The 13,427-nt window shown below is 35.6% G+C and overlaps 1 protein-coding gene across 5 annotated transcripts in view; it reads right to left on the bottom strand.

Annotated features, from left to right (window-relative positions):
- Nucleotides 1-13,427, bottom strand: part of MINDY3 (MINDY lysine 48 deubiquitinase 3) — a 95,220-nt gene that overhangs the window by 56,720 nt on the left and 25,073 nt on the right. For all 5 annotated transcript variants that reach the window (XM_027121960.1, XM_027121959.1, XM_027121956.1 and 2 more), the window contains 2 exons: nucleotides 12,824-12,903; nucleotides 1,280-1,350 (listed from right to left, as the gene is read on the bottom strand). In XM_027121960.1, coding sequence (XP_026977761.1) covers nucleotides 1,280-1,350; nucleotides 12,824-12,903 — 151 coding nt within the window. The remainder of the gene's footprint in view (nucleotides 1-1,279; nucleotides 1,351-12,823; nucleotides 12,904-13,427) is intronic.

Here is a 13,427-nt window from a genome sequence, read left to right on the forward strand (position 1 = left end):
CAGGGTGAAGATTTCAAAATATATCATCATCACACCCTATCTGTCTGCAAAACACACACCACACAGTTTTTAGAAAACAGCTTCACTGACATATCTTTGACATACAAAAATTGTATGTATTTAAGGTGTACAACTTGATACCTGGATATATGTACACACCGTAAAAAGATCACCACAATCAAGCTAAGTAACATATCCACCGCTTCTGTGTGGTCACCATTTTTTACGTGCACACACACTTTTAGGAATATGAGCGTCTGCGGGTGTGCTGGGGAGGAGACGCAGTTTGATTCTCCAGTCGCTAGGCTGCCTCAGAATAGCTTTGCCTTGTGTAATTAAAGTCACTGAAAATATAAGAGTTGCTACTGTTTGACAGTACAATTACTACTAATGAATAAGGGCAGGATGACACCTATTTGATTATCATATCCTTGTCACCCCTGTCCAAGTGTTGTCATGAAAGAGGAATGCTGTCTGGTAAAAAAGAAAGGGAGGGGAGGAAGGGAAGGAAGGAAGGAAGGAAAAAAGAAAGAAAGGCACTGTTATTGTTACTAAAAATAATCAACCACTGCTATGGAACCACCATTCTAAAATGGAAAAGAATATGAGAGCTACTTCCTTCTTTCCCCCAAATCAGAACATCTTATTAAGCGCAAATCATTAACGATTTAAACTCCATTTAAAACTATTTGGAATATCCAATAGTTATTTCAGAATGTGCAGGAAAGCTATGAAATATATATCAAAAAATGAGAGTTTCATGGCAGTTCCTAATTCCAGCACATGTGTTAAAGAGTTTAATGCTGTGAAGTGCTTGGATTTTGTTTTTTAGTGTGAAATCAGTTTTCAGATGAAAAAGACAAGTTAGAATTTCAGGCATTTAGCAGATTCTTTTTCTTTGCCTGATAAAGTACTATCAGTTTTTTCAGCGAAGCATACTGTTAGTGAGGCACAAACAGGGCATTCTTCCCCCTCAGTTTCCCCAAAACTATATTTATATTTGATAACGGATATCTGTTTTTATAAATTATTTCATGCTGGCTTCTGCCCCCGACCCTCAAAAAGGAACAAGCCTCAAAAAATAAGGAGACTCAGCATGATCAGCCAGCTTAACTCCATCCTTGATAAGCCTGTCAGTTCAGGAAGGGTGGCCAGAAAAGAACTGAGAGTACACACTGTCTGTAGTAAGCTAAAATATGTTGTCCCACGAGAAAAATGCTCTCTGCAACAGTGGACATGTGAATAAAAACCATTCAAAGTATCTTAAAAAGCAACTTACCTTACAGTATCTTAATGCTTCCATCAGTGTTAAGAATCCTACAGCTGCTTGTTCATGTATACCAAGAAGTTCTGCAGCAAAAAAGTTAGCACTGCATTAGCATATAAATCTGAAAAGCACTTCAATGTAAATATATATATATACTCTACATCAAAACTTTTACTTTTACCCAAAACTATACTTTAAAGCTCAGCATATATTTATTGTTAGGAGTTGATTGCTAGGAGTTCACATCAAGTCATCGTGACAGTGCTACTCATTATAAAATACCATTAAATTAGGTAGTGGGTAATGTGATCCTTCAGATGTACATTAAATGTATTTATAAAACTTTATATTCAATGTTAACTTTTGATGGACATTTGATACCAATGCTCTCTCCCATAAACAAACACAAGCAGCATGCTTAAGACTGGGGAAATAAGGATGAATAGAACACAGTAACTGCTTTACAAAGGCTAAGAGCTTATCAAAGGAGGCAGATGAAAAAACTTGTGCTCTCTGTTTATATGAACACACACATCTTATAGTTGTATTAAAGCATCTGCTTACTGTGTTAGGGAAGGCGTACACAAGTGGTAACATCTGAGTTGAATCTTGTAGCATATGTAGGAATTTTCCAGGCCAAGAAGAGGATAAGAAGAAAATTCAAAGCAGAGGAAATGGCAAAGAACTATGATAAATCAATGTATCTAAGGGGTGAAGAATTTGTCAAAGCTTCCTTAAAGGTTTCTAGCCTGGGGAACTTGATAAATGGTGATTAACTAAGGGAAAGAATTAAGAAGAAGTAGGTTCTAAAGTGGCGTGAAGAGAGAATATGAGTTTGGTTTTAGACAAGCTAGGATTGAGGCGCCATTAGGACTTCTAGCTAGAGATGGATACACAACTAGAAGTAAGGCTCAGGAACACGGAAGAGAAATTAGGGTTGGATGTAAAGTTTGGGGAATCACCTGCATAGAGATGAGAGTTGACATCATGGAAATGGCTAAGAAAGAATAGAAAAAGCATAGAAAATGAAAAGACAGATTATTCCACATCAGAGATGTAACTGTGATGGTAATAAAGTCTTTTCAGACTACAGCTTTCAGCTGAAGTACATCAAGTACCACTATAATAGTAATTTGGGTCCACACATATTTCTAAAAAGCATGTTTTTTCCCGGTTAAAAATTATGTCCACTGTAAACACAATGTATATATAACTCTACATCCTTTTTACCATCTGGTTATATATCATCCATTTTCCTATTAGGATATTATGTTTTTCTTATCAATTAATGTAATAATATCAACGTATTTGCTTTTGTTGTAAATAGTTTACTGTGTGTCCTGAAGTACAACATCCAGATGGTATTAACCAGGAACTTGTTGCTTAAGCTTTAAGCTTGGTAAATTCAAAATTAATAGAAGGCACGTATACATAGAGTTTGTATTTTTTCACAAACTTCTTACAGGCAGAGAAGACATAGTGATAGTTCCCAAATTTTGGTTATGATCCTTAGAGATGCCTAAGTCCCTTTTAGAGACTACATGAAACCGAAATGATTTACATGAAAAGACGTTAATTGTCTTTTTCACTCTTACTCTCTCATGAGTGTATAGTGGGGTTTTCCAGAGGCTAACTGATACGTTATTTCCCAACAGATTGAATCTATAAACAGATATGAGAATCCAGCTGTCTGCTAATAAACTAGACATTAAAGGGACTTGCAAAATTTTAAAGCAATGTCACTCTTCTTACGAAATTTTTTTCTTATTTGGGAAGATAGTTTAATTAAAAATATTTATATTTAAAGTAATTTTAAAATGAATGCATCTTTTAAAATTTCTCAGTCTTAATTTTTAACAAAAAACCCAGTGATTATTATTTTCTTATAAACCAAACAAGCGAGAGCTTTTTGGGATCCTCACTATATTTAATAGTGTAAAGGTCATGAGACCAAAAAATCTGAGAATTGTTGAATTATAGCCTTCAAAGGAAAAAGAGCAGCCCGAACAGGCAGCGATGGTCCTCCACAGCCTTTCGAATTTTTTCCTCCTCTTCCTTCCAAAATGTAAGCAGCACTAAATGTTTTCAAGTTCAAAGAATACACGTTAAGAAACATTTTCACACTTTAATTTCTAAAATCAGTTACCACCACCTAGTGTTACAACTTGATACTACATCATCTATTTCCTTAGAATTGTAAACAAATGTCTAGAATAGTACATTTATAATATCATGCTACTAAATATAGCAAATTAGCTGTTCATAATTCTTGAATAATGAATTGTTCAGATTAGGTCAGTAATCACATGTTTAGGTATGTTGTTTGGATGGTAGCTTTTTAAAAATGTGTTAACTCCTATTTCCTTAAACAGGACATGTACTTATAATTTTTATCTTCTTTTGATAGCTAAAGTGCATCATTAAGAATATTTATTGTACAAAGTTGTAATTATAGTGAGGATACACTACCCTCATATTAAAACTTAAAGAATTTAGTTATAAGAGACTTCATAAGTCTCAAAGAAGTCTGCTTACATTTGCAGAAAATTCTAATAATTAAGTCATTACATTTCAGAATTTTCTGTCTAACTTCGTTTTCTTAGCCTAGCATTTAAGACTAATCATGGTGATTGTCTACCAACCTTTCCATTCAGTCAGTGGCACTGTACCTAAATGCAGAGTTTTGTATTCCTGAGTTTGCTTTTCTATAGCCTTCTCCTCCACTCCCAACTATCACTTCTCGCTACTGTCAGGGTGTCTACAGAAGTCCTTCTTGGGCCTTTCAAACTTGACGCTGACTTGGAAAGCAGATAACTGCACTACATTTATTTAACAAACATGCTCTGGGTGCCGAGTATGAAAAAGAACAATGCTAAGCACAGTGCAGGAATACAAAGGTACCAATGGGAATATGAAGACGAGGAAGCAAAGAGCCTCTCTGCAAACCATGTATCTGATGAGGGGTTAATATCCACAATATATAAGGAACTCCTACAACTCAGCTGCAAAAGACCAAATAACCCAGAAAGCAAAACAAGACGCCAAAACAAAAAAATCTGGGCAAAGAACTTAGACATTTCTCTAAAGAATACATAAAATGGCCAATGGTATATGGAAAGATGCTGAACATCACTGATCATCAGAGGGGTGCAAACTGAAACCACAATGTTAGGCTAACCATTCTCAAGAACACAAAAGATAAATGCCGGCGAGGGTGTGTAGAATCTGAATCCTTGTACACTGTTGGTGGGGATCTAAAATGGAAAACAGGATGGAGGTTCCTCAAAAAAATTAAAAATAGAACCACCATATGATCCAACAGTTCCACTTCGGTGTATTTAGTCCAAAAGAATGAAATCAGGATCTCAAAGAGATATCTGCATTCCCATGCTCACTGCAGCGCTGTTCACAATAGCTGAGAAACTGAAACAACCTAAGTGTCTAGCAACAAATGAATGGATACAGAAACTGTGCAATATCCATACAATGGACTATTACTCAGGCTTACAAAAGAAGGGACTCTTATTATATGTGCACATGTATGAACCTCGAGGACCTTATGCTAAGCGACATATGCCAGTCACAGAAGGAGAAATACTGCATGATTCCACTTAAACGAGGTTTCTAAAATAGTCAAACTCCTAGAAGCCGAGAGTACAAGGGTGGTTTTGCCAGGAGCTGGGAGGAGGAGATGGGGTGGGGAACTGCTGTTCCACAGACAGAGACTTTCCGTGATGTAAGACGAATAAGTCGCAAAGATCTGCTACACAATCTTGTACCTACAGTTAATACCAAACTTAAAAATTCGTTACAGGATAGATCTCACGTTAAATGTTCTTACTACAGTTAAAAAAATTCAACCCCTCCGCCCCCTCCAAAAAATCCAAAGTAGAATGTGGTAAGTGCCATGAGGGCAAAGTGCTCAGAGGCAGGATGGATGACCTGCAGCTGTGGGAGTCAGGGAGTGCCCCGGGGAAGGGAGGGCACACGAAGTGCGAGCTGAAGGACTGGACAGGCACAGACGCGAGGGATACAGGTCTTCAGGCACAGGGAGCGGCATGAACAAAGAAATGAAAGCAAGTAGCATGATTCTGTTCAAGCACAGGTTCATGATGGCTGAAAACTTAAGCTGGGGTGAGATTATGTAGGGTCCTTGAGTAAGTAAGGTAAAGAATCTATAGTTAAAAATATGGAGGAAAAAAGAAAAAAAGGACTTGAAGGATGTTAGAATACCTAAAACAAAAAGCAATACAATACAGAAAAAGGCTTGGTTGTCTCACTTATAGGTAAAGGTACATGCCATCTGAGCCATAAACTTTGTGAAATCTATTTTTGAAGTGAGGAGCTTTTTAAAACCCCCTTATTAGCTGTCTGTCGAATTGCTGAGAAGTCAGGTCGCTAGAGAATTGGTGTCTAGCCAGGGTTGCCAGATCTAGCAAATAAAAACAAAGATGCCCAGTTAAATATAAATTTCAGATACAAAATATAATTTTTCAGTATAAGTATATTCCAAATACTGAACGGGACATACTTACACTAAAAATGATTGTTTACTTGAAATTCAAATTTAAATGGGAGTCCTGCATTTTGTCTGGCAACTTAGTTCCAGCTAACTTAATATATTTTTACAACTAATAGAATTTGGAGAAAAGGAGCACTTCTGACCTTTCCTCACATAAATTCTGATAAACCAAATACATTTCAAATTTGTATAGCACCTGGCCACTAACTGCAATTCACATTAACTACTTAAAAATATGAAAATTTCAAAATGATCTTAATCTTCAGAGTTTAGATTCTCGTACTGTCTATGTATCTTGAGTCTATCAGCTTTCAATTAACTATGCCTGGAAGGACTGCCATAGTGATTTATATCAAAAGAAAAAAGAAACGAAGAATGTGGGTTTCTGATTTATAAGACCTGACTCTCTTTCAATCCCATAAAATGAAGAAAACATTAAAATAAAAATAATCATCAAATAAACATACGAAAGCAATAAATGTACAATACATACAAAAAGAGAGGGTACGCAAACGCTATGGGATTCGTTTATGAAAGAAAGGAGGCCATGGGAAGACTGATCTATGGGAAAATAAAATCAAAGAAAACCTCAGCTCAAAATCCAGGCAACAGTAAAAATGAAGATATCTGGCAGGTTAATAGGGGCCAGACCACAAAAGGATTTTAAGACCCTGCTAAGAAGTTTGGATTTTATTTTAAGTGCATGGGGAAGCCAGCTATTGAATGGTTTTAAGTGAGAGAATATCATGATCTGATTTACTGTTTAAAATACCAGGCTAGTTACTGCGAAGGACTGAGGCGTGGGCAAGAATGAATTCAGTGATTAGTTCTATTGCAGTTTTATTTGTACTCTATGGCAGAAGCAAAAGCTAGTTTTAATAACTGAGGTAGAATAACGTACATGAATTCAAGAACTATATGATCAAAAATATATACTTTCATTTAAAGATATAAAAAACTAGATGGGAAGACCTAATATTGTAAAGATGTCACTTCTCTAAAATAATACACAAATTTACTGTAAGCTCAAGCAAAATGTTTAGAGGTTTCTTAAAACTAGAAATTAAAAAGCTGGAAAAGCATTTAATTGGAATAGATAGTATGGAAAAGACCATGATAAATTTAAAAAAGTAAAATATTAGGGAACGTGCTAATAAATACCAAAGTGTATTATATAACTATGTAACAGTGTAGTTTTGGCATAAGAACTCACAAATAGATTAGTGGAATAGAAGACTCCAAAAAATGACTCATACCTATGGGAAAATCTGTTATTTGATAAAGCAGGTGTTTCATATCTGTGGAGAACTGACTGGAATTAGGAAATTCTTTGGGAAAAAGTAAAAAGGTAGATCCCTACTTCATACCACTCATAAATAAATAACCAGATGGATTAACGAGCTGAACATTAAAAGAAAAATAACATCTACAAAAGCATTTGAAGAAAATACTAGAGAGTATTAGTTTTAATCTTGGGTAGGAGAAACATAAAACAGATACAAGGAAAAAATTTAAAAACAAACGCCATAACAGAAGAGATCAAATGATTTAATCTCATAAAAATGAAAAGCTTTGGTATATAAAAGATACCAGTGGCAAAGTTAAAGGAGACAGAAAAGGCTGAGAGAAAATATTTGCAACACAGATTTAACACACAAAGAACGAAGAATTTATAAAGCATCCCTAGAAATTGTAAATAAAAGAAAATAAATAACCTCTCCCCAAAAAATGCCAAAAAATAGAAAGAGACAATTCCCAGAAGAAACACTGAAAGTTGAGAAACATTATAAAAAGATGGTCAACTGCAGCCTCACTAGGAATCAGAGAAACATGAATCAAAACAAGCTACCAGGTGTCAATAAACTGATGGACAAAATATTAAAGATGGAGAGCTCTGAGTGTTGGCCAGTATGCAGAAAAACAGGAACTCTCCTACATGCTGGAAGCATAAGTTTATACTTCTCTAGTTGGTAAAGCAAATTTTAGAAGGTAATTTGGCATTATCTATCGAAGTTTAACAGGTGTTCCTTAAAAGGTTAAATAAACACAGAATTATCATATGACCCAGGATTTTCACTCCTGGGAAGATGCTAAAGAAAAATAAAAACATATTCTCACAAACATTTGTACATAAATGTTCCTAACCACATTACTCATCACAACCAAGTGGAAACAAGCCAAATGTCCATCAACTGATGAACGAAAAAAGAAAACGTGGTATAAAGCATACAATGAAATATTGTTCAATAAAATGGAGTGAAGTGCTGGTACATGCTAAAACATGGATGAACCTTGAAAACATTATGCTAAGTGAAATAAGCTGGTACGGAAGACCAGATATTAAAGACATGATTCTGTTACCAGAAATGTCCAGAACAGGCAAACCTACAGAGACAGGAAGCAGATTAATGGCTGCTAAGGGTTTTGCGGAAGTGACTGCTAATGGGTTCAAGGGGTATTGCTGAGATGAAACAAACATTCTAAAATTGACGTGGTGATGGCTGCACAACTCTTAAGAACATAACTAAAACCAGTGACTTGTACATTTTAAATGGGAGATGTGTAAGGTATGTGAATTACATCTCAATAAATCCACTTAGTTAAAAAAAAAAAAAAAAAAAACCCAGAAGCCTAAATTTTGTTAACATATGTTCTGCTTTTAGGATTCTATCCTACAGGAATACTTGAATTTGAACAGAGAGATATATACAAAAATGTTCTCTGCAGAATTGTTTGTAACAGCCAAAAATGGTAGTACCATCTAAACGTTCATAAAAAATAAACTAGGGGCAAAAGACAAACTGGGGGAAAAATGTTTACTACATATATGACAGATCAAGCATTGATATCCTGTATAAATAAAGGTGAGAAAACTGCCCATTTATCTTTCATTGAAACTTCTTGGCCTTTCCTGGATAAACACGTAATGTCCATTTTCTTTCCCACTGCCAGATTGATGATTATTGCTAGGAAAAAGCCTAATTATAAGCTTTACTGGTTAGATTCACTCTAAATAATTCTATGTAACCTCATCTCAGCTCTTAATTCTGATTGCACATTTAAAAACTTCTTTCATAATCCATCTTTATATTCCTTCTTACAGCAGTTGATTCAAACTCTTTCTCTCCTTTATATGCCTCTAACTTTCTGTCCACTCATTCTCAGCAACTTCAAACTCTCAAGAGTTCTCCCAATTCAAATCTTGCATATTTCAAAATGCCTTTTTCTTTTCTCAACACATTCTTTCTTCCTGTTTTAGAAGAACTGTGCATCTTTCCAAGGTCACTGTTACTCTTGACTCCATTTACTATCTCTCCTATTAAAAGCAGTTCCCTTTCTAACAAACAATTTAGGTGACTTCTATCCCTTAAAACTATACCTGTGTATACCATCTCTTGGCCTTATTTTGACCAGGCAGTGAACTCCTGTTTCCATCCTTTCACCAGCAAAATTTCCTTGCTTACACTGCTAAAATATTTACTCCCTATGATATGGCTTCTATCTCAATTGCTCTTTTAATTGCTAAATTCATAGCCTCCCCCTAGCCCTCATTCGCCTTGATTGAGGGATACAGCACAGCTCATTCACTAACTCTGTGTCATGGACAAAAATCTTTGGATTAAATTCTCAATCTCAGCTTCCCTCCATAAATGAGGCAAATAACTACCTCTCAGGGCTACTGTGAAACTTAATAAAATAAACTTCTTCCACATCATCCTACATATTTATTTTCACACTGAAGACTCTGTTAAGTATAGTTTAAGAGGCTGTATATCATGATGATTACGTATGCTGGTTGCAGGGAACCAGACTACTGTGGTTGTCTGCTGTTTACTAAACTGTATGGATGAAGCAAGGTACTTAATTCGGTGCCTTACTTTCCTTTATTCTATGACCTTCATAGAGTAGTTATAAGAACGAAGTGAGAAAATGGAAAAAAAAGAGACAGTCATTAAATACTAAGAACAGAGCTTGGCGTTGTTAAGATAATACGTGTCACTGCTGCATAATGGGCGTTCTTAACAATCGTCAACAGTTGTAACTGCTCTTTAAAGAAAATGAAATACTTGAGGAAAAGGATTGTTTTCTGTCACCAAAACATACACAGTGACTTAAAGCTGACTTCCCATGATGTTTCTTTCTCGTGTTCATTTATTCATAAACTTTATTTGAAAACCTACTGGTTATTTGTACCTTACCCTCATCTGTCTAATTCATAGCTGAATTCTACAAATTCTACTTTCCTGTAGGCTCTTTCACAGAGGAAGAGTGGTCCAGGAGGAGAATGTACTACGGGGGACTGAGTGCTGGCCTTGGCTATGGTCAAAAGCTGTGTATGCCTGCCGTTGGACACTGGGCGGATTACTAAATTATCTGAGCCTCAGTTTTCTTACCTGTATATATTGAGGTTGAGAAGATACATATTCAAAACATACTGCTTAGCACAAAGTACCTAAATCCTAGTGGCTCTGTTTCTCTTCCTCTGCCATGCCTATTTCATCTCGTTACCTCCCAGCTGTCTTGACTATGTGCTATAGCTTTCGACTTGTCATCCCATCCCATTCCAATGCATTCTACAAGCTGACAGATTAGTGTTCTTATCTTGTGTCTTACGTTATTGCTCTGTTTAAATATCTTCAATGACTCTCTTCGTAACGTCTGCCAGCTAATGTTTAAACTTCTTCAAATCAAGATCCTCTGGGTTCTTACCCAGCCCTACGTTTGCGATCTTCCCTCCCACTGTCTCCTTCACAGAAGCCAATTCTCTTGTCTCCTCAAACCTGGCTGCCCATTAAACTCATCTAGGGGTAATTTTAAAATGATCCATGTCCAGACCCCACTACCTAGAAATTCTAATTTGTTTATTTATTCTCAGCTGGGGCCTGAGCACTGACTTACTCTTAGGCACCCTAAGTGATAACACAGGGTCGGGATTAAGATACACTGCTCTAATCAGACTCATCTGTCTCCCTGTTCCTAAAGACACAACCTATATTTTTCCCTCTCTCTCATTCCACGTGGCCCCATTAAAAGGGTAACTCTTACTTTATGGCTCTCCACCTATCCCACAGGTTTTCTCCTTCCCCTGAATTGTATAACACTTTATTTCAACATGCTTCGTTTTACCTCGCATTATAGTTATTTGTGTGCATGTTCCTGTTTTCCTCTTTTGAGGGAAAGCCAAGTTCTTCCCATGGGCCAGCTGAGGCATTTTAGAAATTTAATCTTAGTCTTTACAATCTAACAACCCTTTGAGGAAGATATTACCTCCCTATTAGCCAAGAGAAGTAAAGCAGCTCGCCTAAAGATTTATAAAACTAGTAACTCTTTAATTATAATTTTTCTTTGTATATTACATATATCACAACCTCCTCCCATGTTGTCAGACAGAAAAATATCTAATAAATGCTGAATGAATGTATGGATTTTTAAGTTTGGTGACTGAAATCAGATTCAACCTTAAGTCAACATTCCTAACGATTAAGGGAAAATGCAAGAAATACACCCTGCCTATTTTCTTTTCCAAGATAATTATTTCAAAGTTATTGCTTAGTTTTGATATTTAAACTATACTTTTAAAAAAATCCACAGCAAGACAACAGCTTTGAAAGCTAATATTTCAAGAAACAGAAAAGGATGAATTAGTACACATCAAGAACCTAAACTGGAATAATTGACCAATATCCTGTAAAGGAAGTACACAGCATGAAGAAGAGCCTATGGGAGACTTGAGAGACTGACATGCCTTTAACCAGCAGGATTAAATACTTTCAGCTATCAATCAGAGTGAGGGCTCAAGAATAGGATGGGCGATGGGCTCAATTACCAAAAAAAAAAAAAAAAAAAAATAGAGCAAGATAACCTGGCTACTTTTTCTGTCAGTGAATTTTACCAGAAATCACCTAAATTAGGTTCTCATTCTAACCTCATCACTCAGATAATTTTGCATATATTATCTAACGTAGGAAAGAAGGGTAGCTCTTAAATTTCTTAAACAGTAAAATGAAGGGCTGGATTGTGTTAAGGTGCTTTTTAATTTTGAAATTCATTAATTTTTACTGATTTTTTTCCCTTAATATTGTATTCTTTCATGTTTCTGTTAACTATGTGTCTTTCTAAAATTTGAGAGAACTTCAAATTTAAGATCAAGATTCACTCATTTAAATGGGAGCAAAAAGCAGTAACTATTATTTTCTCAATCATAATCTTTGCTTCTGTCATTTGGTGACAGTTTTATCTAACTATAGAAGAAAAAATAAACTTCCCTGTGAACCACAGGAGCCATGATGCTTTCTGTTCTGTACCACATACTTCAAGAGGAGGTACACGACAGTTATTCAGTAGGAATGAAAGCAGGCTGACTGAGTAAGAACAAACCAAAGGGAATCTCTTCGGGGCTGTGTGTCAGACCTGCCTACTGGACGGCCTGGCCAAAGGGGTTTCATGCCAACATCCCTGGCAACAACATGAAGCTACAGGCAAGAAATGATGAAGGCCAGAAATGGAGGCGATGGTGGTTTAAAATGCTCGGATAACCTTAAATGTGCCCCACATTTTAAAGGAAATTACGAACATTAAAAGTAATACAGGAAAAAACCCACTAGTCTCTTAAAGCAAATATTTCAAATCACAATACTTGTAATTCTCAATTTCAAGCAAAATGCAATAGTGTTCCAGACTCACAGATACCACTGGATAAATATGTACTAACTTTACGTATACTAAGAGGACTATTCATTACTTTTTCTAAAGAAGTCCTACAATCCTAGTTTTATACTAGAGAAAACTAAAGGCTTGAGAAGTAACTTGACTCAAGTCATACACTTGGGATTTGAACCCAAGTTTGTCTGCCTCCAAAGTCTATGCTCTTCACGTTACAGCACCTTGAAAACTGTAAGGGATTCTCCTATAACAAAGCATTTATCTTAACCTCTAAGTAACGCAGAGCCACTAAACAGATTAATTAACCATCAACTGTATTCTAGTGAAATATTAATCATAAACGAGATAAACACAATGAAGAACATACTTACTCATTCCTGAGCATTCTCTATCACCGTCCCATACGTTAGAAACTGCGTGTCCCGTTAGAAGGAGGTTAATTAAACTTTGGCTATTAATAAAAATTAAAAAGTAATTAAAATATGAATACACTAATTTTCAAAACAAATGATTCCTAAGGTAAGGCATAAAATAATGACTTTTTACATTAAATTACATTGTTTAGAAAACCAAGTTAGAGAGAAACCTTATAGTTCTCATTTTATGTACTTTGCTGAACAACCACCTTGCTAAATGTGTCACTTGCTGTATCACCGCAATCGTATCTATTGTTCTACATGTGCATATAAACTTAACAACTTTATCCAAGACATTGTATTTAAATGGATGAAAAAAAATGATACTTAGACTAACACTTTACTTAATATTTATAATCGCCTTAAAAAATACAGATGTAATTGTAAAATTTGTGTTTGATGGAAGATACGTGAATTTTAACCTCTGAGGCAGAAAGATCTCAAGAAAAGGACTTATGTTTTAGAGTGAGTTAACAATCGATCACTGTGTTATCAATTTTACTAGAAATAGCTATAAAGAGCTTGAGAGGGAGGGTATTCTCAGAGAAAAATAAATAAA

This window comes from Aethalodelphis obliquidens, unplaced genomic scaffold (assembly GCF_003676395.1).
Source record: "Aethalodelphis obliquidens isolate GAN/ISIS:26980383/991018 unplaced genomic scaffold, ASM367639v1 scaffold23, whole genome shotgun sequence".
In the NCBI taxonomy this organism is placed as follows: Eukaryota; Metazoa; Chordata; class Mammalia; order Artiodactyla; family Delphinidae; genus Aethalodelphis; species Aethalodelphis obliquidens.